Source organism: Primulina tabacum, chromosome 3 (assembly GCF_025594145.1).
Source record: "Primulina tabacum isolate GXHZ01 chromosome 3, ASM2559414v2, whole genome shotgun sequence".
In the NCBI taxonomy this organism is placed as follows: Eukaryota; Viridiplantae; Streptophyta; class Magnoliopsida; order Lamiales; family Gesneriaceae; genus Primulina; species Primulina tabacum.
The window spans coordinates 48,343,954-48,366,817 of record NC_134552.1 but is presented as its reverse complement, the minus strand read 5'-3'; the positions used below and the strand labels follow the sequence as shown (position 1 = coordinate 48,366,817).

General features: G+C 34.4%; 2 protein-coding genes across 3 annotated transcripts; both read right to left on the bottom strand.

The window, feature by feature from the left end:
* Positions 1-2,858: 2,858 nt before the first annotated feature.
* LOC142541131 (methionine--tRNA ligase, chloroplastic/mitochondrial) lies at positions 2,859-12,258 on the bottom strand. The gene is made up of 12 exons (XM_075647730.1): positions 11,920-12,258; positions 10,840-10,983; positions 10,598-10,747; positions 9,866-10,033; positions 8,942-9,066; positions 7,745-7,841; positions 7,253-7,351; positions 6,184-6,364; positions 5,354-5,469; positions 3,826-3,981; positions 3,589-3,717; positions 2,859-3,264 (listed from the first exon to the last, which is right to left on the bottom strand). Exons 1-12 carry the CDS (start codon positions 12,178-12,180, stop codon positions 3,097-3,099), a joined length of 1,794 nt encoding a protein of 597 aa, XP_075503845.1. The 5' UTR covers positions 12,181-12,258; the 3' UTR covers positions 2,859-3,096.
* A 1,170-nt stretch (positions 12,259-13,428) lies between these two features.
* On the bottom strand, positions 13,429-19,072 carry LOC142541130 (ATP synthase small subunit 6, mitochondrial-like). Of its 2 annotated transcripts, none has more exons than XM_075647729.1 (3): positions 18,863-19,072; positions 18,723-18,772; positions 13,429-13,685 (listed from the first exon to the last, which is right to left on the bottom strand). In XM_075647729.1, exons 1-2 carry the CDS (start codon positions 18,981-18,983, stop codon positions 18,723-18,725), a joined length of 171 nt encoding a protein of 56 aa, XP_075503844.1. In that variant the 5' UTR covers positions 18,984-19,072; the 3' UTR covers positions 13,429-13,685. The 2 variants fall into 2 exon arrangements, with proteins under 2 accessions (XP_075503844.1, XP_075503843.1); XM_075647728.1 differs by having other exon boundaries at positions 18,727-18,772.
* Positions 19,073-22,864: the final 3,792 nt, after the last annotated feature.

The following is a 22,864-nucleotide window of genomic DNA, read 5'->3' as shown; positions in this document are numbered from 1 at the left end:
CATTTTTCTTTGACGCGCCCGGGCGGACATAAGTTTCCTCCCGGGCGGATCACTTTCGCAAAAAAAAGGATTTTTTCACAGCTCTCAAGCGCCCGGGCGGAAGTCCTTCGCAAAAATTCTCTTTTTCTTCAGTTTTGTACGAATCTCCTGCATTTTCACCAACGAGATACATGAGTAACAATAACACATAATTTATTCTAAAATGTGACAAAATGCATGCAATCTAAACGATGAATACAACACAATGCGACATAACATGATATGAAAAACAAGTAAAATTCCCCTATATCATTGGCCGAGCATTAATCTTCTTGAGACAGTCCATTTTATAGCCACCTGAGGAGATCAGACGAAGCAAATATTTGTTCGGCCACCATTTATGAGAAGTGGGGTTTCCCCTCAAAAATTGGTATTTGATAAGGGTGTTGATGTAGAATCAGCCCGAGGTAATTCTCTTAATAATAATTTTTTTTTAAATAAGAGCTACACTAATAAAGATCCTAAAGTATCCAAAAATAACACTTAAGGAAATGAGAGTAGAGTATGGGTTCGAAGCAATTGGCCAAGACATACTTCATAATGTTTACACATCTTTTGGATTAGGTGATGGACAAAAAACCAAAGACTCCATTTTTTTGTCTGTATAGAAAGTTTGAAAACCCTCAGTAGGGTTGTTAGCTCGGTCATCTCAGGAATGTGCAGGCCGAAACCGGCTAGCATGCTTGAACTCTCCCTAAGTTTTCTCGTGGTCTAAATAAGACCCGGCTACCTCATACCAAGGGATTCCGACTACCCTCATCTGAGCTTCATTGGCCTTAACCCTCCGAGCATGGAGGCTATCTTGCTCGGAACTCGAGAAGTCATCGGATGGGGAGGTAGAACCTATCTGCTCAGCTATCTCAGCGTCTGCCTCCTCGGCTACCTCATTGACTATCCTAGGGTCAGGAATAGAAATTTTAAGAAATAAAGAAAAACTTACTAAATTCTGCTCGAGATTGGTTAGATAATTCGGCATAATATTGTCTCGAAAAGAAAGAAAGTGAAAATAACATGAGGAATACCCCTATTTATAGGAAAGTTAAGATGATCACAACCTCATGATAAAAAAATAATATGACAACCCAGATTCGGCAGGGAAGCCGACAGATGCCTCGAGAACGTAAACGTCCATGAGATCTCAACCGTTCATACAACGATCAATGGTCCAAAAAAGAAGCATACAGATCAAAATTCTGATGGTTGATTATCGGCTCCGATACAATCCAAATAAATATAGATCTAGAAGAAACACGATGTGTGCGAATCAGGATTTCGACCTTCCATTTGTGCGGCTCGGATCTAGCTTGAATTTACACAAATTGGAACGAAAAACAAGTCTATAATCAATAGATTTTACTTGGGTCGGCCATGTCTAGGTCCAAGTATTTGGTCTAAAACTCGTACATTTTTTAGAACAAAAAGGAGAAGGTATAATTGATACTGCCGTATAGCCGACCCGAATCATTTATTACCCGAGCCCAGAATCTTACACAAAGTCGGAGTTCTTCTTTACTCAAAAAATAGGTAACACGTTATGGAAAGATTCGAGCAATCAAGCTCGGAGCATGATCGCCCGAGCTGAGCTCAATCAAGTAACTATGGCGGTGAATACTTATATAGTCATACTAATGCAAAATATCTGGTTAAAATTCTTGTAAAGGAAAAACTCCAACGTATCACGATACATTAAAAATTTATAATATGAAAAAGGTAAGGTTGAAAAAAAAAACAGAAAAAATATCACTGTATTTCGAAAAAGTAGGTCTTTTGTAAGACGGTCTCACGAATCTTTATCTGTGAAACGGGTTAACCCTACCGATATTCACAATAAAAAGTAATACTCTTAGCATAAAAAGTAATAATTTTTCATGGATGACCCAAATAAGAGATCTGTCTCACAAAATACGACCCGTGAGACCGTCTCACACAAGTTTTTGTCATTTCGTAAACTTGTTTCACTAAGAGTTCTTCTCCTATAAGGTATCTAACTTCTCTCAACTCTATAAATATAATATATTTTTCATGCATTTACACATTCATTCATTGTTATCACTAGCACTACGCTTATCATACACTTAAGTTATGTCCTAGCACTGACTTAAATATAGGAGGTGCTACGCCGAAAATAATTTTGGCGTCTTCTAATCTTTGTTTGCTCGTGCAAATTTATATTGAAGTTCAGCTCGACTCACATATGCTCTAATGTTCATCTTGACTCGTTTCATATCAGCAAGAAGGATTGGACTTAAGAGATCGAATCTAAATACATTTTTTGGTATCATCAAAATTATAATTGTGTTATTTGTATCATTATTAATTAAAAATCAAATTTTAGTTTTAAAAAGATTTTCAACAACGGGAAGCATACAATAACTAAAATTTAGACGACCACACATTATTTAGACACATAAATTGGATCAGACAACTATAAATATGATCTTAGAAACACGACTTTTGAGGTCGAGTTTCAGGTAGTTTGTACGAACGATATACATGTATATATAGGAAAGAACTCGAGATTTAGCAGGAGTTAAATTATGTAATTAGGAACTTTTGAGTTTAAAATTTGTTTCAAATATTTTGGACTTAGAATATGAATGTAAGTTAGCAACCGATTTAACCCGATAGAGTAATTCAGGTTTCAATGAATCAAGTGATTGAATTGAATTGATGAAACGGATTTTTAAATTTTTTTTTACAGATATTTTGATTTGGCCAGTTTACTTATTTTAATCTTAAATCGAGCAGGTCAGGAAAAACCTCAAGCTCGAGTTTGTATATCTAAAGACTAAAAATTCATCTCGTAAATACTCCAGATATAACATACAAAAATCCCTCAAGCTCAACACCACATCTATTCATACTTCAGTTCACAAACATCAACAAGAAGATATCTGAACAAATGCAAGCCAGCAGCAAAATTTGTTATAGAAAAATCAAATGAACGTTATATCCCAAAATCTCTCAACATATAATACAGTTTACTAGTCATGTTTTCCCACACCCTGCCCACTAAGCGATTGATCTCATATCTTGGGAAAAAACATGCATATATTTCTAGGCTTCAACTACTTTTCGAGTCTTTTGCCTCTCCATCTTTTTGTTAGCTTTCTGAAATTCACCACCTACATTGTTTTCTTTGGTCAGGAGCTCAATTCTCGCGAAAACAGGCTTTGGCTCAGCCGTGACATGACCTTGCTTTAGCCCGCCCCATCTGGTATCACTCTGTAGTAATAATCAAACCAAATATTAATGTTGACATGTGTAAATTTAAGGAGAATCATGAGAATTTAGGAAAAGGGGTTAATTATGTAAATCCATGTAATTTTACCTATTAACTGATATTCCTATTTTAGCTGTCTAGGGGATACTTCTACAATTATTTGTATCTCAAGTTTATTATAAATCGGAGTTAAATGGTATTGGGTAACACACAACAGCCCTATTTCATTCAAGATCCTCCGAGTCCTAAATCTACAATGAAGGCATAATAGGATCGTTATTTTAAAGAATTGCTGCATTTGAGTTTATAGAGGAATAAAGACTCACCCAGGTGACACCATTGAATTTATCTTCAGAGAAACCAAGCTGAGTGTATATTCTTGAAGATAAACTTGGAGTTATTGGAGATAAAACGATTGCTACGATCCTTATTGCTTCCAAAACAATTACTAGGTCCTAACCACAATTACAAAAGCAAGAAATCATTTATAGAAAGCAGGAATAAACATTATAAACTCTCTCATATACATACATGCGCACAGACACATTTGCACATAAAGATACCTTGGCGGCTGTTTCAAAAGCTGAACCTCCTTGCTTAAATAGAGACCATGGTGCTTTTTCATCGATATAAACATTTCCAGCACTACCAATCTCTAGCACAGCCTCACAAGCTGAAGAAATTTCTAAATTTTCATAGTGGGTCCGGGATTTGTTGACCTTCAATGTATGGGAGTCAAAGTTAGATCAATGTATCTCCTTGGTACTGGCAACCAAAGGTACTGCTAAATCAATGACATCATCAACTAAAATCAATTCCATTAACCCAAAGATGTATAGCCTTTTGCTTTCTAAAAGGATCAGGTAACAACTGCCTTCAAGGTTCCGATAATCTAATTTCTTAGCTAAATTCAAGTTGATAAAAGTCAATAAAACAAAAAAACAGTGAAAACTCGAGCTTTGAAGCTCACTTAAAGAATGTTTTGGAGGGTTGAGACAATTGTGCATGCTTCACTGTATGACTCACGTTACATATGTTTCAAGTTAATCTCCAACTAGTCCATTAAACGGCAATAATGGACAGTACATTTAAAAAAATTTTGTAGGGGGTTCCCCTATGCATAAAAACAATCACGGTTAACTTACAACCACTTAAACAGGGTAAAACTTAGCTAGGAAACATACACACACAATTCACCATTCAAATTCCCTAGACCACTCAGATACCTAACCAATGCTCTTATACCACCTAATATGGAACCCCAAAACTTTAATACAATAAACATCATTGAAGTAGATGAAAACTCTTTATAACATTAAAAGATATAAACAAGTCTTTAAGGAATCTGAACATAACTAACTAAATGTTTTTTTAAGGAAAAAAATTAGATTTTCTTTAAGGTACGCAAATATGAAGTTTTGTCTCAGGAGAAGTTGGGATTATGATTTTCAAACTGGAGGCATCAGTAATTAGACTAAATTTCAAGAAAAGTGGAAGCAGGAAATCCTAGTTAACAAGACAAAATGTTTAATATATATCCTAGAGCTCAAGCAGGAAAAGCTCAGCCTAATATTCTAGGAAGTCATTATAACACCTAGTTATCCACTCAAGCGCCTAAACGTTGCCACCAAGGCAAAATATTTCCTACTTTAAATTTAAAGTAATACTTTAATTAACACATTGAAAAGTTTGTGCATGTGTGCATTATTGCTCTTTGTGATTGGTGTCAGATAAACACAAAATAAAACTGTAAAAAATGAAAAAAAAATAAACATAATAAACACATGGTTAGCAAAGATAAGCTCAATTTCTTTATCTTGTCACTCTTCTAAATAATATAATTAGTTTCATAAATTTTTTTTAACAAGTCGCCCAAGTATTAAGCCTATTGCCTAAGCAACGGGTAAAAGCTTGTTAATTATATCACCCAGGCAGCTTGACTTGACAACCATAGGTAAACCAAAGTTTGACAATATTTGTATGCATATTCTAAAAAGAGAAGGAATTAACAGTGTTAAGGCATTAGGACTATTGTGTTCCCCATTTTCCTAAAATTCCCAACAAAATAGAAACTTTTGATGGGAAGTTTACCAGCCTCTCCACGGTATCCTTGAACAAATTTCCTTCTGCGGCAACAATAGAATCAACAGCAAAAGTTGATTGACAATTCTTTTTCAGAAGTCCCAACGTACGATTAAGTAGGTTACCTAAGATGAAAGGTACAATTGAAGTGAAAACTTTTAGCAGATAAAATTGGATGTATACAGTTATCAATAATTTATGACATATTGATTAACGAAACAGAGAAATCCTAAAACCATTTACATCAGATCATCTACTGTCAAGTAAATTTGAATTTTTCAGTAAGTATTTTCCAAATAAACATGGAATAAATTAGAATTTTGAATTTCAAAATATTCAGTTGAAATTTTATCCTTTTTTAAGCACATTATTGAGATTAGTACAAAATATTCACCTCCCAAGTTTTCCATTATGTGTGAAAATTTTGAAACCATGATTCTAATCTAGATTCACATGGAATCCTAATCAACTGAATAAAGGGCTTACAAATAAACATTGGCAGCGAGTTAAGCAGTCCTTCAACATCAAAATGTTTTTCTAAGTTATCAATGAAAGGAATTTTTCCAAATGATTCATTATATTTCTCTTCCAATTAACTGTATCTACTCTTCTAGTATTTTAATATGTAAGCTCTCTTCTAACATATCTATCCATGCACAAAGGTTCTTGGAATCAATTAACTGACGATCAAACATAAATAACCAAATTAAGTTCAACCGAGTTCATCTCAATAGCTGTGCAGTCATTGTCATGTTATCATTTTACTGTCTGGGCATCTAAAAAAAAATTGACTAGAAATATGACTAATAAATTTATTTATGGCAGGGACGATAAAATACCAATAGTATTTGCAAGATGTGCATTAATAATATTGATGAATCGGTCCTCTGAGTAGTCCCCATCACTACCAAATTCCACCTCCTTAAGGAAGAAGTACCTGACTGCATCAGGTCCAAATCTGTGCACCAGATCAGTCGGTTCAAGAGTATTTCCCAATGATTTTCCCATTTTCAAACCATCCTAAAAAATAAAAGCATTTCTAAATTAAATAAGAATTACTAACATGAGTTATATATGAACAAATGCATAATGATGAGTATTTTGTTTAAGTGGACAACATCCCTCAGATTCAGACCAGGATTATAAATGGGAACCTAAATGAGACTACATAGACTATTAGCAGACATATAGAAAAAGTTCACGTCGATAATCATCACAGTATTGAATCCTTAGGGCATTTCACGATGTGGAATTCAAGAATACAATAAATTGAACAAATTCAATGCGTTAGGCAAGTGATTTAGGTAGATTATACGCAATGCTTGGATCTTAACTTGAAATATTATTTATTCCAGGAAAAATGATTAGATGGAAGCATACATTGCTTTTGGTTGGACATTCTGTAGTTTCCAGTTCAAAATTTCTGAAAGATTTCTTCGAAAGTATACTTCTTCTGAGAAAATTTTGGAATATGATAATATGTTTTGTTATTTTTGAAAGCATGTTTCATTAGTTTCTTGCAAGTCATTGAGATACTTTCTATTTTGAAAATATGATTGTGAAAAGTATATTGAAAGTTGAAACCAATTGATATTGACATCTATGACATTAAAATGCTGAATTCAATTCCTTATCTAAAATATTATTTTTCTTTTGAATTTTTTTTTTATTATTTATGGAGTCTTAAACATGAGAAAGTTAATAATTTCTATATACAATTGTGTGATACTTCCATCTAAATTTTCCTCAATTTTTTTTAAATCCAATACATCATTACGCATTTTATTACAAATAGACAATGCAAAACGACTGTATTTTTTCCATCTTCTGTTTCAACGAACAATAATGTGTTAGAAAGTATATAAGCCGAAGAAAAAACTGGAACACCATTGGAACTGACTCGTATACCTTTGTCAAGAATCCATGGCCAAAAACCATCTTTGGGAGGCGTAGTCCAGCTGACATCAACATCGCAGGCCAATAAACTGCATGAAACCGTAATATGTCCTGCATAATATTTATCAGACACTTATTACAACCATCGCCACAATATGAAGATGATGGATTTAATTAATTCAACCACACTTTTTGACCAATTAGGATAGAATTCTTCATTCATTACGGACAATATGAGGCTAAAACCTCACTCAAAACACAAAAGATAAACATAAAAAGGCACAACTGTCGAAGCACCCCCATTTATCAAGCTTCATCCAGAGTTTCAGAACCCATCTATTTAAAGACATCCATTTCAAAATGAAGTGTAACTGAATTTTGACAAACAAACCAAGTAAAATTCAAAGCTAGTTTTTTCATCATCTCAAATTCCATCCAGTAAATCAGGAAAAAGTAATTGGATGCAGGTACCAGATTCCATTAAAGAAGAATTAGCGCTTATACCTTCCCAATCAAGTGCAGTGATGCAGGCCAACCTAAAGAAATGACATTTTGTAGATTAGGTTGTTGATCATTTTCCTCTGCAAGAGCAGATATGTAACTGCTAGACAGAAAAAGAAAATAGAGTTAGTGACATTTTTGTCACATGAATATGAATAAACAAAGCAAAGAAAGTGGACGAATTATGCTAATTGTACAACACACCACATGTAACATTAGAATATCAAATTATAACTGCAAATCTATCATTTAAAAACACTTGCTGGCTAAAAGAGGATTTTTCCTTGGTCAACCAATCTTTTGCAAAATTTATTTATGCAGATCTTGACTCGGAATAATATAGGGCTTTAAAAGGTACACAAACATATAATCAGTAGCCTTACTAGCTTGACCAACTGAATGGTGTGATATCATTACATTTCAGTAAAACTTGATAATATACCTCATTGAATATAGATAAATAATGTGTATTTTATCAAAACCCAGTCCATTGTGGCACAATAACACATTATATTTTCACTGATATCAAGATATTTCCACCATTATTTTAACGGAATGTTTAGCACAGCCACCAAAACCACCAACCAATAAGGCTGTACGTAGAAAATCCATTCATTTTTCTCAGTATATAATTCCAAAACTATACTCAATATATTCTGATCATATTTTATCTTTCTCAATGAGCGAAAAATGGCTAACCCACAGTTCCTAATCCTTTGCGTGTAGAGGCTCCTAGTTCAATAGTCCTGAAAGTGTAATTTTCTAACAGTTCAGCTGCCTGAGGAGGGACTAGGTTCTGCTTAATTCAAAGCCAAAGCAGATTCACAGTGGAAAATTCGAGGTTAGCTGTATTAAAGAAGAATTACAGAATTTCTGGCCAATATCTGAACATATTTAATCATTTTAACATAATGAGAGGACAAATCTGGAAATCAGAAAAGATATGATTGACATGCCCTAAGAAAATCTGAATGCATAACAATTTACAAAAAATAAAGAAGAAATAAAAAAAGAAAAACGGGAAAAACTTATGATAGAAATCAAATTGAGGGAAGAAGAGAAGAAGACACAAGAAGATCACGAGTAGAGCGATATAGTAAGACAAAAAAACAAATTGAACTCCATCATTTTGTTATAACATAAATTTGACAAAATTATAGAGAACCAGATTAGTACACCACATAGGATGAAGTAAATTACCCCAACAAAGCATCAAACCAGACATATATAGTCTGTTTAGAATCATTTGGCACTGTAATGCCCCAATCCACAGATGTCCGGGAAATCGAAAAATCTATCAGGCCTCTTTTGATCCAACCTTGCACCTGGGAGTGTTTTTACAGAAGTCATGATACCAGAAAGTGAAGTTATCAACCAAACCTTGAAAAGAATCATCACAGACATTGCTGAATCAAGTGTAAATATTGCAAAAGCAGGAGCAATTCAGTTACATGGTGCAGAACAAAAAATAAGAAAGGGAACTACTAAACTTAATCACAATGACATTAGTCCAACATGACATAATGCGCTTGCAATATATAAATTAGCTAAACAGAGAATTTGGGGTATTCCTTGCAATTCACGAAAACGTCATATTCTAGAAGTTTCAATCACAAATATCACTATTCTTCTAACCACTAATTGTTTTTCCCAAACTTTAAGGAATACCTCTAGACTGAATGTAATAGAACTTGGTGCATGCCACAATGGGTTAAGCACCTGTATAATTCTGTGCTTGTCATGAAATAAAAATTTCAGTAATGACCAAAGCATTGTTCAAAAAGGTTCAATTACCCTGTCAACTTAGAAGTCTGAAACTAAAATGTGTTAAATTCACTGCAAATTTATATTTTATTCTCATCATAACTAAATAATTTCTATGTAACTCAATGAGTTACCCACCCTTAGACTATCATTCACCACAAAGTGATGCATTAATCAAATATTTATTTAATAAAAACGTAATTTCTAAAAATAAATATCAATATCTTAATCAATGAAGGAATAATGCATCATAATAAGTCTAAAATAACATTATTTTCCTTGCCTAGCATCTAACAAGTCTAAAATTAAAAATTAATGTCTTTATGATATTAAAGATATTGCAAATTTATCTTAGAGCACCTCATTTAAACGAAACGGCGGCTGCACGAAATCTGGATTATCTGTCAAAACGTCTTCTAATTTTTTTTGATACTTTGAAAGGGCAAAGAAATAATTGTCTTCCTTCCTTTGGACACATGGCTTCAGGTGCATGGGACAGCAATTATTATCCAACAATTCCTTCTCATCCTGCAGACATTTAATGCAAAATTTGGAAACTAGCCCACTGAAGAAATGGAATAAAAAAAATCCATGTAAAATCCATGATGTGACTGAATGAACTGGTTCAAAACTACTATGCCACACAAACTGGATTCTGTCTTCACAAATTGATTGTCAACCACAGTACAATGGAGTTTCTCATTTCTTGATTGCATACAACAATCATAACTAACATCATAAACTATTTGATTATCCAGAAAGGTATAATGCATTCAAAACATCTTCGTGAGACTACACACAATCAGATATCATACATATTCCTTAATCATATCACCAAATACCAATTTTCTACGTTCTTCACTTAAATCAAAGTTATATCGGTCATCCCCTGCTGCTCTTTGGTTTCATCACTACTTCATGGCCTTCCCCTTGTCATTTTTTCATTCCCGTGTTCATATAAATTCGAGCAGGCTGCTATCGTTGGAATACGAATAATTATGGCCCAGAGAACAGGTAATGAAAGATTATGTTACTTACAAGACAGAGAACGGAAACAACAATATAAACACTTGTCTCAACACAGGAGAATACCTTGTACTCCTCACAATTAACACAGTATAATCCTTCATAGTCAGCACGATAGATATCACCGTTGGCAAGAACCTTAGAGTAGAACTCTTTCACAATGTTTTCATGTTTTGGATCAGTTGTACGGATGAATTTGTCATAACTGATGTCTAACTGCCACAATGAATGAATAACAAGCAGGAAATCAAAGATAACAGCATAACCACTTGAAGATTCACAATAATCAAATATGAGAAGGAATATACCTCTCTCCAGAGTGCTTTATAAGCCAGTGAAATGGAATCACAGTGTTCACTAGGGCTTGAACCACTGGCAGCTGCAGCATTAGCAATCTTTTCTCCATGCTCATCAGTGCCAGTTATAAATATAACCTTTTTCCCAAGAAGCCTCTGCAGTAAAAAAACACCCACACAAAGAATCTATTCTGATCGCATTCACCATTTATGGATTTTGAAAACAATTCCCACCTTCTGAGAAAGAAATGTACTATTGTATTCAGGACCGTCATCCACACCTCTATATGTAGAACAATAACTTCAATTATCGTTAACAGGTAGTTTTTTAAAATACTATCAAAAGAGTGTAATGAATCTCATGGATAAAAAAAACAGGTAAAGCATATGATTGACCATGTCACTCCGTTGTTTTCTCTGACAGACTGCTTTCGCACATGATATTTGCTGAGAACTGGATTCACAAATTTGATTCTTGTTTAACTTCTTAAGATTCATTGAATATTCAAGAAACACTAACAGCATAATCTACCTATCCATCCCCGCCCCTCAAAAAACATGGCATGCTGTTGCTTTTACAATAAAATAGGTTAAAAAAGTGGGTCAACTAGCGTGCAGACAAGAGACCCGAGAATGGATGCTAGCAACTAAATATTCTAGGTATGAAAGTGTCGGTCAACTATTCAGCTAAGGAAGCTCATCAATAAGTGCCAAAGTAAACTCGGTGAAACATCAGAGAGATTGCGTTTATAGGCCTCAAATGCTTTAGTACAATACTAGAATAGTACTAGAACCTTGATACTAAGCTATATTATCAAGAGTCTCAAATGCTTCAGTCGAGCAGTGAGCTAAAAAATAGTAGTTGTATTGGCCAATATTAGTGCAAAGCGAGGGAGGCCTTCAACTAAATATCCAATCAGGTTAGAGGGACTTGGTGAAATCCAAATGGCAATCCTGCACTGATACGCGTTGCAAACAGCAAGTCCATAAAATTGAGCAGCTGGCACACGTTGATTATTGATCGAAATAAGCAAATTAATTTTTTTTTTTAAAGCTGCCACTTTTCTTCAACCAAAAGCCCACTTAAGATACCTGAAACCGCGCGGTGGCGTCGGCGGCAATGGTGGTATATGCGCTGCCCATGTGAGGTGGTGCATTTACGTAGTAAAGCGGAGTAGTGAGGACAAATGGTTCCGCGGCATTACTGCAAGTGCAATAGATAGCGGTTCTGGATCTGGGGTTTCTTGAAGGACGCAAAGGTCGACACTTTAAGAAAATTTGGAAATCCGGGGACGATGATGAAGATAAGAAGCGAAGGCTGTTTTGTATGGAGGATTGAACTCTGGACGCCATTGTTGCGTAGGATGAGAACTCGGAAAGCCTTTCCTTTCAAAGTGGATGGAGTGAGTGAGTCGTTTTCTCGAAAACACGCTTCTTTGGGGGAAAAACCAATTAACAACTTTAAACGATAGTATGCACGCGTTGCGTCTTGTGGTCGTTTTTTTTTTTTTTTTTTTTTTTGTATAAATGATGGTTAATGAATGAAATTTAGATTTTGACATTAAATTTTTTTTCCTTATTTTATTGGATTCTCAAATTTTATAATTTATTTTTAAAAAATTGCAAGTTGATGGAGATAGTTATATAAAAAGATTAATTTAATTAATTATAAAAATATTTTCCTAAATTTGTGAGCAGTTTTCGAATTTTTTTTATAAGTTATCGCATAAATAATTAATAAATAAAATAAAATTAAAGATTGTTTTCCAATTTCGAAGTGATCATACTAATTTAGTTTTTCTAAAATTATCTTCTTTATAATATAAATAAATAATATATAATTACATATATCATTTTGTCAGAGATATATATTATTGTTTGTTTCTTTTAAAAAATTCAGTTTTTTTACTTCTGTCGATAAAAATATATTATCATTGAGCATTATTGTCTAAATTTTTAAAATTTAATCAATTACCTTTTAGGGAACATAAACTATAAAATTCATTTCCTAAACTTGAAAAGTCAAAATAATAATAACTAAAAACCGGTTAGGTCCATCGGGTCAAAAATGCAGATTCAATTGAAAATTTCTAAACCAACCCAAATCATAGGTTAACTCCACCTGCTAGCTTGTTTTGACGATTTTAATATAAATATTTAAGAATTTACAAGTTCTCCAAATATTTAATGAAAAACAATGTATAAGAAATAGATTATTCGACAATAAGTGAACTTTTTTTTTAATTAAACTTGTGATCTGTTTTAAAAGAATTATGTGTCCCCTAAATTCAAAATCCATTGCTTTATAATCTTAGAAAATGTCACCTAATTTGAGCTTAATCAAGTTACTATTTCTCATAAATACTTGTGCGGTTGGGATTGTGACCGAAAGATGTGAAAAATAGGCGCGAATCTGTTGTGCTCACAATTACATAATGTACACAAATTTATCTTCCTTCGAAGTTCGAACCAATTAAACAATAGCCGAACTCGGAAAAACTTGCATACCAATTTCTTGTACTTCCCATTTACTTAACGTTGATATTTTAATCTTATTCCCCATAAAAGAGAGCCTCAGAGAAAAAGACATGATAAATGTTAAAAAAAAAACAGAAAACTGCAAATTCATGGCATTATTTGTCAGAATCATGTTTTACACACTTAAAAACATTTGATGTTACTGTTTACCAACAACAAACAGATGTAAACTTGGGGTTCCACCATGAAGGATAGTTCAGAGCATTTTTATGCAATCAGAGGTAATAACTGATATGAAATTAAGAAGCAAGAATGAAAGATTTCTCTCCACCCTGAAGGAGTTCTTCATTCACCAACAAAATCAGGAGCTAGCATTTCATCTGCCATGTAAAATCGAACCAAACACAGTCATTACTCAACCCAAATATGGGATAACTAAACGGAAACTGTCCTGCAAAACTAAGCCAGCATCTTCTGTTTTTTGGCATATACACATTCATTATGACTTAAAACCAGAATTTAGTTAGCTCCACCTCAAAGGAAGTTTAGCTATTTGTAAAATTACAAGAGATGAATTGGGAGATTTTCTCTGCATGATAGAACAGTTAGAGGAAGGAGGAAACAAAGGCCATACGTACAATCATGCCAAATCTACAAGCATCCCCACTCAAAGGAATGAGTATAAACATACCAACACATGATATTCGAATCCATCAATGTACGTAAAACATATAAGCTCACTCACACGAATGAAAGATCAAACTATCAGCAGGACACAATTAGCCAAAGTAGTTCAACGTAAGCAACTTATTGAGCACCAACATCCAAACAGACTAAGATCATTTTAAAGAGTATCTATCAACTTGAAATGAGTCCTACATGGAAGTTTGAGCAGTATAATTTGGTAAAATTTTCTTATAAATCTGAAAACAGTCACTACAAAGGTTGCTGCCAAATTTCTAAAAGATAAATTGCCAAGTCCATAACGAAAAAATCAATTCCACAAAGTACCCTCAACTCTAAAAATATGGCACGGCCAATAACAGAATTAAATTGCAAATAATTCATTGCACCATAGTTTGTGGTCCCCAGCTTCCCGTGAATATTGCTGGCACTCCATCATTTTGATGCTTATCTCATAAACAAAATTGTTAAGTGTCTTCAGTGTTATAAATGGTGGTCGAAGCGACAGCCTAGGTCCCTCGACCGCGCTGCCTACGCATGAGACAAATTATACGGCGGTGGGCAGGCGGCCGAGACGGGTGGAGGCGGTGAGCGGGCGGGCCAGGCGGCGAGCATGCAGACCATATGAGACCGTCAACATTTTTTAAGTTGAAGTCAACAAATTCAGTGTTCTAAATGGCGGTCGTGGCATATGAGAAGGTGGATGTGTACCATGACTTCGACCCGAGTAAATCTTTTTTCCGTTATTTTTATTCATGTTAGTACATGTATTTTTTTTACCCATCTTTGGTTTAATTATTTTTTTCCTCTTTGCTTTTTTAAGTTTGATGGTGGTCCAATTATGGTGGTGACACTCCAAATTTACAAAAAATGGCAACGAGATTTCTCTTTTTGACAAGTAGTTCATCGTGGTGTAAAAGAAACTGAAATCAATTTGAAGGGGTAAATATTGAGAACTAATTCATAAATTATGTTATCTATCATTTCTTTTTATTAATAACAATGTTTTAAAATTTTTATACACATACTAAGAAGAGGAATAGGCTTGAGACATCAAGATTGAATGATCTTGTACATGTCAAATTCAATGCCAATCTTATGAAGAAGAAGAAGAAGAGTAAAAGAGAAATGGGTGGAGATTTGCTTCCATCCTCTCAAGCTAGTGAAGCTCGAGGTTGGCTTGTTGATGGTGGTGATGAAGATGAGGTCGAGCCAGGTCAGGACTTACTTGGAGAATGGTAGCGGAGGCCTCGGGAGCGGATGAAGTGCTTCAACCACGGAGGACTGGAAGGAACATCTCCGTTAGAGAACTTGACGAAGATTTAGATACATCAGAGGAGGAGAATGAAGAAGATGTTGATTTTGAGTCCTGTCATGAGAGGATTATGAATGTAGTAGATGTTGCATATTTAGATGATTTGAAAGATTAGTTAAATTTAGTTCAGTACTTGTTCTAATGATGGATTGAAACTTTGAAATTTAAACTTAGTTTTTTGGCAAAAGTATTAATATTACTTTGTTAACATAATAACAATGATGATGAATTTTATTAATTATCTTGTTAATTTGCATTTATATATTTATTTGCACATTATCTAGATGATATTATATTGTGTGAAGCTTCGTTATGTTTTAAAACTATTTAATTACACATCTTACATAAAAAAATGATAACTATTTGTGATTATATTGCATGATTATATATGATTATCTATAAAAAAAATTACTTCAAAAAATTCAACCGTCTAGGCGATCACCGACCTCCCCGCTATTTACAATATTGAGTGTCTTTACAGCAAAGAAGAAACTTAAAAACTGTGAAGAAAAAAAATCAGGGATTCACGTCGGAAGGAAACAAGAAACCGGGTAACATAATTTGTTACATAATCTCAAATCTCTCTCCTCGCTGATGGTATAATTACATCCACATAAAGCACCCAATACAACAATTTAAATTTGATTGCCATAAAAGAACTGTAAACAACTGATGATCGAATCGCTGGGACTAGGCGCAATGGAAATTTAAAATTTTTTGTTCGACACGGGTGCTTTATGTGTATGTAAACAACTGATGATCGAATCGTTGGGACAAGGCGCAATGGAAATTTAAAATTTTTTGTTCGACGCTCGTATCTTTTCTTGAGCGTCGTATGAATTTAAACAATCATATGGTGTTTAGAATTATTACCTTCGTGTATATTACCCTGGACATCAAACCAGTACGTGATTAGCGGAGTTGGTCATTATTGTATATCTCTCAAACGGATCTACCGCCTTTGATCGTCAATTTCAGTCCATGTTCGGAGACTTTGTTCTTTGTTTGGATTGCAATAGAAATCACAAGCAATTTCTGCGTTGAGACTAAGACTCACGAATTTCAGAAATTCGGAGTCGTGCGGCGGCGGCAGAAGTGGTTTTGGCCTAAGTTTTTCTTTCAAAAATTTTATGTTGGCCGAAAGTTTGAGAAAGGGAGGAGAATTTTTGTATTGTTTTGTGTCGAGTGTAATTTTATGTTGTTCGTCATCAACCTTTGACAACATATTTATTAAAAATACACAAGTCATATGTCACTATGATTCCTAATCCTAGTGTCCTTAGGAGTTGGGACTCTCAATTTTCACCAATTAAAATAATCATATTATTATTATATCATGTATTACACATCTTTATATCTCTTTATAAAGTGTGTGTATATATATGTGTGTGTATATATATATATATCCACGTACACATTTAAAATATGCATAGACATATTAATTAAATTAAATAACCATAATTTAATTTCTTTAATTAACTTATTGGTTAATTAATTCAAGACTCTTCTAAAATATTTTATGAGAATTTTGTACATATTAATAGTCATTACTACTAATATCATTATTTCATAAGCAAATTTCAAATTCACTAAATAGATAATTGTGAACTCATTATAACCCTGATAGATGACCTAACAGCGCCAATGTACCAAGGATACAAATTTTGTTCATATAATGAAATTGAAAATTTCGAAGATCAAATTTCTACTGATATATTTTTGACAGCTGCCAATTTTGTGAATGCCTTCAACAAAACAGGCAGTTCCACTTTCCTTGCTCAATTAGGAGTTAAGTTAACTTCCATTTCTTTCATCTTATAGAATCAACTTATAAACTCATTTATAAGCATTTTGTTTGATCTTCATCAAACTATAGTCGTCAAATTCAACTCTTTGAACTTTGACTATCTCAACAGGAACACAGAATTCGATACTTGTGTGGCCCACAATGATTTAGAGATACAATTAGTTGTGATTTACATCTCCATGTCATTCAGAATAACATTTATCCTTATTCAAGCTTACAGCAATTAGCCTCATTATTTTCATCAACACCTTGATCAAGAATGTCTTAACCCATTTCTGATTACACTCATCGTATCATGGTAAAAGTGTCTAGTATCATCGCCCCATGATCACCTATGCATCATTGATAGTGCTACAAGAACCTTAAATTATAGTTAACGTACAGTATGGTCCCTTCAACTCATATATCCCGATCAAATCTGCAACCATTGGTATATCGAGAGTTGAATATGAATTCGATAACGATTTGATTTATTTTTTAGTAATAATAGTGACATGGTATGCAGAACTGAGGAAACATCTTTCCAAAAAAAATGCACAAGTCTTACTCTGGCCAGAGATTTCTTGCAATATTAACTCATCAAATCACATAGGATATCTTCACATGTAGGTAAACGGTGAATCTCCGACTACAATGCATTTGCTCCTACGTATTTCAAAACTCCACTCAAGTTCGCCGCCAGATGACCATCAATGGAGTCGGTAAACGGATCAAAGTGTGTGCTAGTACGTAGAGCCTCTACATTGTTTCGAGACAAAGGACTAATGGTATACAACCATAACCGCGTACTATTATATTCGATAAGTGATAACCACTTTGACAGTCCGGGGGAAGGTTGTTTAGTGCATCATCAAATAATCACCGATCTTTATGAATGAACATTTTCATGCTCTTACCAACGAAACATAACGTTTACATCATCGATGCTAGTCTCAAGCTCAAGCGACCTTATCTTTATTTTACGCAGATGATTCAACCAAAAACCTGTTTAGATAGAATATATGGTACACTTCCTAATGAATTTCATGATCTTACATTAAAAAGCAGACCTCATGGTACCTATTATATATTCAAGGACTTTATCTATGTAACTTGCATGGGTATACAGATAAAATAAATGTCAAAAATTTATAAAACCTTAAAATATTATTAAAATAAAAATTGTTTTTATATTAGATCCAATAAAGCACAAACCACAAGTTGGGTCACTGGACACCTACTCTAACACGAACAACTTAGCAAGTAGTATACAGATGAGATGACCAAGGTAAATGAAACTAGAAAACTACTGCTTGATTTCCCTGTGTATGAATGTCCCAAAAATCTTTAGTAGTATTAATAACGTTTACCCTGAACCAAAGTTGATAGGCTGATCTATTCTGTGCCAAAACCAGTTAAACTATGACCCCTTGATCCATAATAGACAAAGCAGGCATAGACCAAATACATAGAACTTTAACCACGCAACAGTGAAGTTAAAACCGTGTAACCTTTACACGATACCATGGAGAAATTGAAATCAACACAGTCAAGTCCAAAAATACAAAGAAGTTAGACATAGATCTGAACTTCACAAAATCAGTCCCAAGGTTTATAACCAGGAAAACAAACCTACTTCTTCATGTGCCTCTGCGCAAACTTAGAATTCTTCTTGTCCTCCTCTAAAAATAATAAGAAAAAAATGAATAAGATAAGGAAGTTATCACGTTTTATGACAAAAAAATGAAAAAAATTCGGGGAAAATCACGGACCCGTGAGGCTGAGAGAGAACTTGGTGATTAGGGTACCCGTAATGGCAAAACCCACCAGAAATGGCCAGTTTCGATTCCATTCCCTCTTGAAGAACACTGGCCATGGATCGAATTTCCTCATTTCAACGTTCTGCTGCTTTCAACTCAAATGTGAAGGAAAGGGATCGAGAACACGAAAATGTGCCTCTCGGAAGGGCACTGGATTGAAATGGGCTTTCTTGATGTTGGGCCTTGTCTAAGTACTGGGCTTTGAGGCTTGTATAGAATTGAAGGGCTTTCCAGAGAGAGGATCAGTTAAGGTACATAGTTGGAATATATATAAAAGAATAGTTGCAAATTCAGAAAATTTCCGTCAAAATAGATTTTCTAAAAAAAAATCAAACTTTCCGTATAATGTATTAAATTTTTTAATAAATATATAAAATAAATAGATTATTAATATAATGTTTTTTCGATTTCCGTTTTAAAATTAAAATTTGGATATGATGTCTTTTAAAAATATAAACTTTATTTAAACATATGTACTATTATGATTATTGTGTTATTTTTATATATTAAATATTCATTATTCTCTAAAATATTAAATAAAATAAATTTTTTTTACATAATATTACGATTTTCAATCTTTTAGTGAACAGGGTCATTATGATTTTTTGATATATTAATTGTTTTTAAAATTAATAATAATAATAATATTAATATTATTATTATTATTATTATTATTATTAATTATCTCATAACTTTAGTATAAATGTAACATCCAAAAGTCAATATATTTAAACTGCATGCATGTAAATAATTTAAATTGATTTATTTAATTGATTTTAAATGCTTAAATGTTATGTAGTATAAAATTGAAGGTCTGATTGCGTGATTTCATAAAAACTGAAGATTTTATCCGAATATCCGATAATAGGCTGGGTAAAGGAGACCGGGGACGACCAAGATAAAATATTTTTCAATAAATATTTTTGAGACTTAATAATATGATTAAATATGAATAAAATTTTCTAAAAATTCTAGAGCTCAAATTATTTTACGAGACAGGCTCGATTTTATCTAGGAAGCTGATTTTGGTCAAACGAAGGACTTTTAAAAGCCCAAAAATTATTATTTTTGAAAACAAATTTTGTAAACTTTTATTTTACAACAAATAGGTATTACTGGGCCTGATTTACCTATGATTGAAGGGCTCAATTAACTCTAAACAAAAAACCCAAAACCTTAACCCATTATACATACAATTTTTGAAAATCATTAAAAAAGAATCGTAGGGCCTTCCAACTCCATTCAGCCTTCCACACCATCACTCACTTCACACACAAAATTTCGAGATTTTGGAGAGAAATATCAAGGTCATTCGTCTCCCTTCGCAACCCATGTCAACGATCGTATATTCGAGCGTTTAAAACGCAAAGTCACGCTACTAATATTTATTTATGCACCATTCAAATCATATTACGAATTATTGATGTATTTTAGCAAGAAAATTATTTGAATACAAATCGTTTATCATTGGTAAACGATAAAATCCAAGGGACACACTGCCAATATAAGACGTTTAAGGGCGGCTAGGAAAAGTGTCATTTAAGGGACAACATGAAGGCTGGACGAGCATGGAAGGTCCATGCATGGTTAGGGTTAAAGGCTAGGGTTCATGCAGTTTTTGGATTTAAGGGCTCAGCTAAGGGGGGCAGCCGCATCAGGGCTTGGGCAGGGACTGTGCTGGCTGCAACTCGAGGCTAGGAGGAGTCCTAGGAAGGCTGGAGTGTTGGCTTGGGTGAGGAAAAGCCACGCACAAACCCTAGGGGACCCTAGGGCTCGCGCGAGGCTCGGCAAAACCGGAACCATGGTTCGGCGATGCTAAGGGCTGGACAGGATGGTCTGGAAGGGTCCCATGTGGATGGTCATGGGTCTGTTGTAGGTTGGGCTAGGGCTTGGACGAGGATGACCCGATGAGGGAGGACCGCGACTTAGGAGTCTTGCGCGTGGATGGTTCGCGTGGGTTGGGGGCTGGTGCGCTGATCCAAGAGGGTTCACGTAGGGTCCAGGAGGGTCAGGCTTAGGCCTGGTCCTAGACTTGTCAAATTGGGTCAGGCCCGTCGGGCCGGGCTGGCCCATCCCGCTATAAAAATTTAACGGGTTGGGTTGATAAAATAACAGTCCGTTTGGATGCGGGCCAAATGGGCTGAGCCCGTTTTGGTTACGGGCCAAGACTGAGTGGGCTGGCCCGCCAAATTTGGGTATAATTTTATATTTTTAAGTTTTATATAAAAATTAGAATAAGTCTCTCGCGCTTTCATCACTCTCTTATCTTAGTACTTCCTTATTTTTCTCATGCGCCTCACCTCCATCACTCACTTTAATAAAATCTAAATCTATGTGCTTCTTCTTTTTTTTCGAAGATATTATGCTCTCCTCCCTTTTCTATAATAGATATAAGCTACATGAATAAAATTTACAGATAATTTACTGAATGATAAAGTTAAATTTTAGTTTATGAATTTATTGATAATTTACCATTAGAACAAATATATATAAAGAAAATAAAAAAGGAGAAATTTATTTCATGTCTTTTAGATGCAGAAAATGATGAATGTGCAAATATTATAACAACATCATCCCGAGAAGGATCCAATGTTGTCGAAATTTTTGATGAAGAAACGGTGGAGAGAACTATTGTGGAAGATCAACATTAAATGGAATTTAATGAGAATTTACTTTATAGTATTTGTTTAATTTCTTCATGTTTTGTTTAAACACTTTAATTTTTATGGATTATGTTGTTTGTTTTCTTAATTTCTTATTTCAATGTTTTTAAATATTTTATGAAACTATCTGACTAAAATATATTTTTCTTTTACTGCAATATTGTTTAAAATTTTTTTCTTAAAAAAATAAATGGGTCGGCCCGCCTAACCCACGGCCCAAGGTGGGTTGGGCTGGGTTGTCCATTTAGAGGCCCGCCAAAATGACGGGTTGGTGATAAGTGCGAGAATTGCACTTAATTTAGATGTTAATCCTTTTGATCTATGCCAGTTTCGAACATAATTACGCTTGGTTTTTGTTGTTTTTGTGTCGTGAAGAGGATAAACAACTAGTTGATGGTTTAGAGCAATCAGAGATGTTTTTGAGCGTGAAACTGCGATAGACGAGAGCCACATCGCCACAACGCTCATTTGTGCGAAAGACAAGCGCCTAGGCGCTACCCACACAGCACCGCGGCGCCTCATTGCTGGAAGGACTAGAGCCAAGGCGCTCAGAACAAGCGTCGCGGCGCCTACAGGAGCGAACCACGGGCGCCTAGGCGTTGCACAACCAGCGCCGCGGTGCTAGTGGTGGTGAGGAAACATTTATTGGGCTTCGACTCACGGCCCAGACGTGGATATAAGAAGAAATCGAGGGTTCAGAATGAAAAAAAGAGGCCATTTTTGGAGAGAAAACACACGGAGAACAGGAGAGAACACGAGACGAAGATCCAGAGTGCGAAGAACGATCACAAATACGAAGAACGACGGATCTGAGGATGGAGACGACACTTTGGAGTTGTCATCTATTCTTTCGTTTTTATATTTTCGTGTATTTCGATGTCTAAATCTTTGAACATGCGTTGTTTTTATTTAGATTTCGTCATGAAATAATTTTCTAGTCTAGAGAATGACGTAGCTTTGTTGATACGATAATTTGACTCGGTTCTTTATATGATTGAATTCCTTCTCTTTTAGTTGTGTTTCTTTGTAGTGTTTTGACCGCAATTTACTGGCCATAAATTATGTGTTATCTGATTTATTCTACAACTCGGGAGAGGGGCTAGGATTATAGAGACACATCGTTGAATGTTATATCGTTCGGAAGGCGTATAACTTTGGCGAGGCTTAGGCAAGAACATTGTTTGCATTTATCAATTAAATCTAGATTCTTATTAGGAATGTTTGAATCGAGGTTTGAATGATTCATTTTATTCGTCACTTAGGAAATGGGGAATAAAATAATTAAGTGTTC

Bases quoted from the DNA above. Each gene is read 5' to 3' on its own strand.
- LOC142541131 (XM_075647730.1), bottom strand. From the start codon at position 12,180: ATGGCGTCCAGAGTTCAATCCTCCATACAAAACAGCCTTCGCTTCTTA. The intron at 10,984-11,919 runs GTATCTTAAGTG...TTTTTACTGCAG, and splicing joins ACGCCACCGCGCGGTTTCAG to AGGCTTCTTGGGAAAAAGGT. The intron at 3,265-3,588 runs GTGAGTCTTTAT...TTATTACTACAG, and splicing joins AATTCAATGGTGTCACCTGG to AGTGATACCAGATGGGGCGG.
- LOC142541130 (XM_075647729.1), bottom strand. From the start codon at position 18,983: ATGAGGAAATTCGATCCATGGCCAGTGTTCTTCAAGAGGGAATGGAAT. The intron at 18,773-18,862 runs GTCCGTGATTTT...TATTATTTTTAG, and splicing joins GTTCTCTCTCAGCCTCACGG to AGGAGGACAAGAAGAATTCT.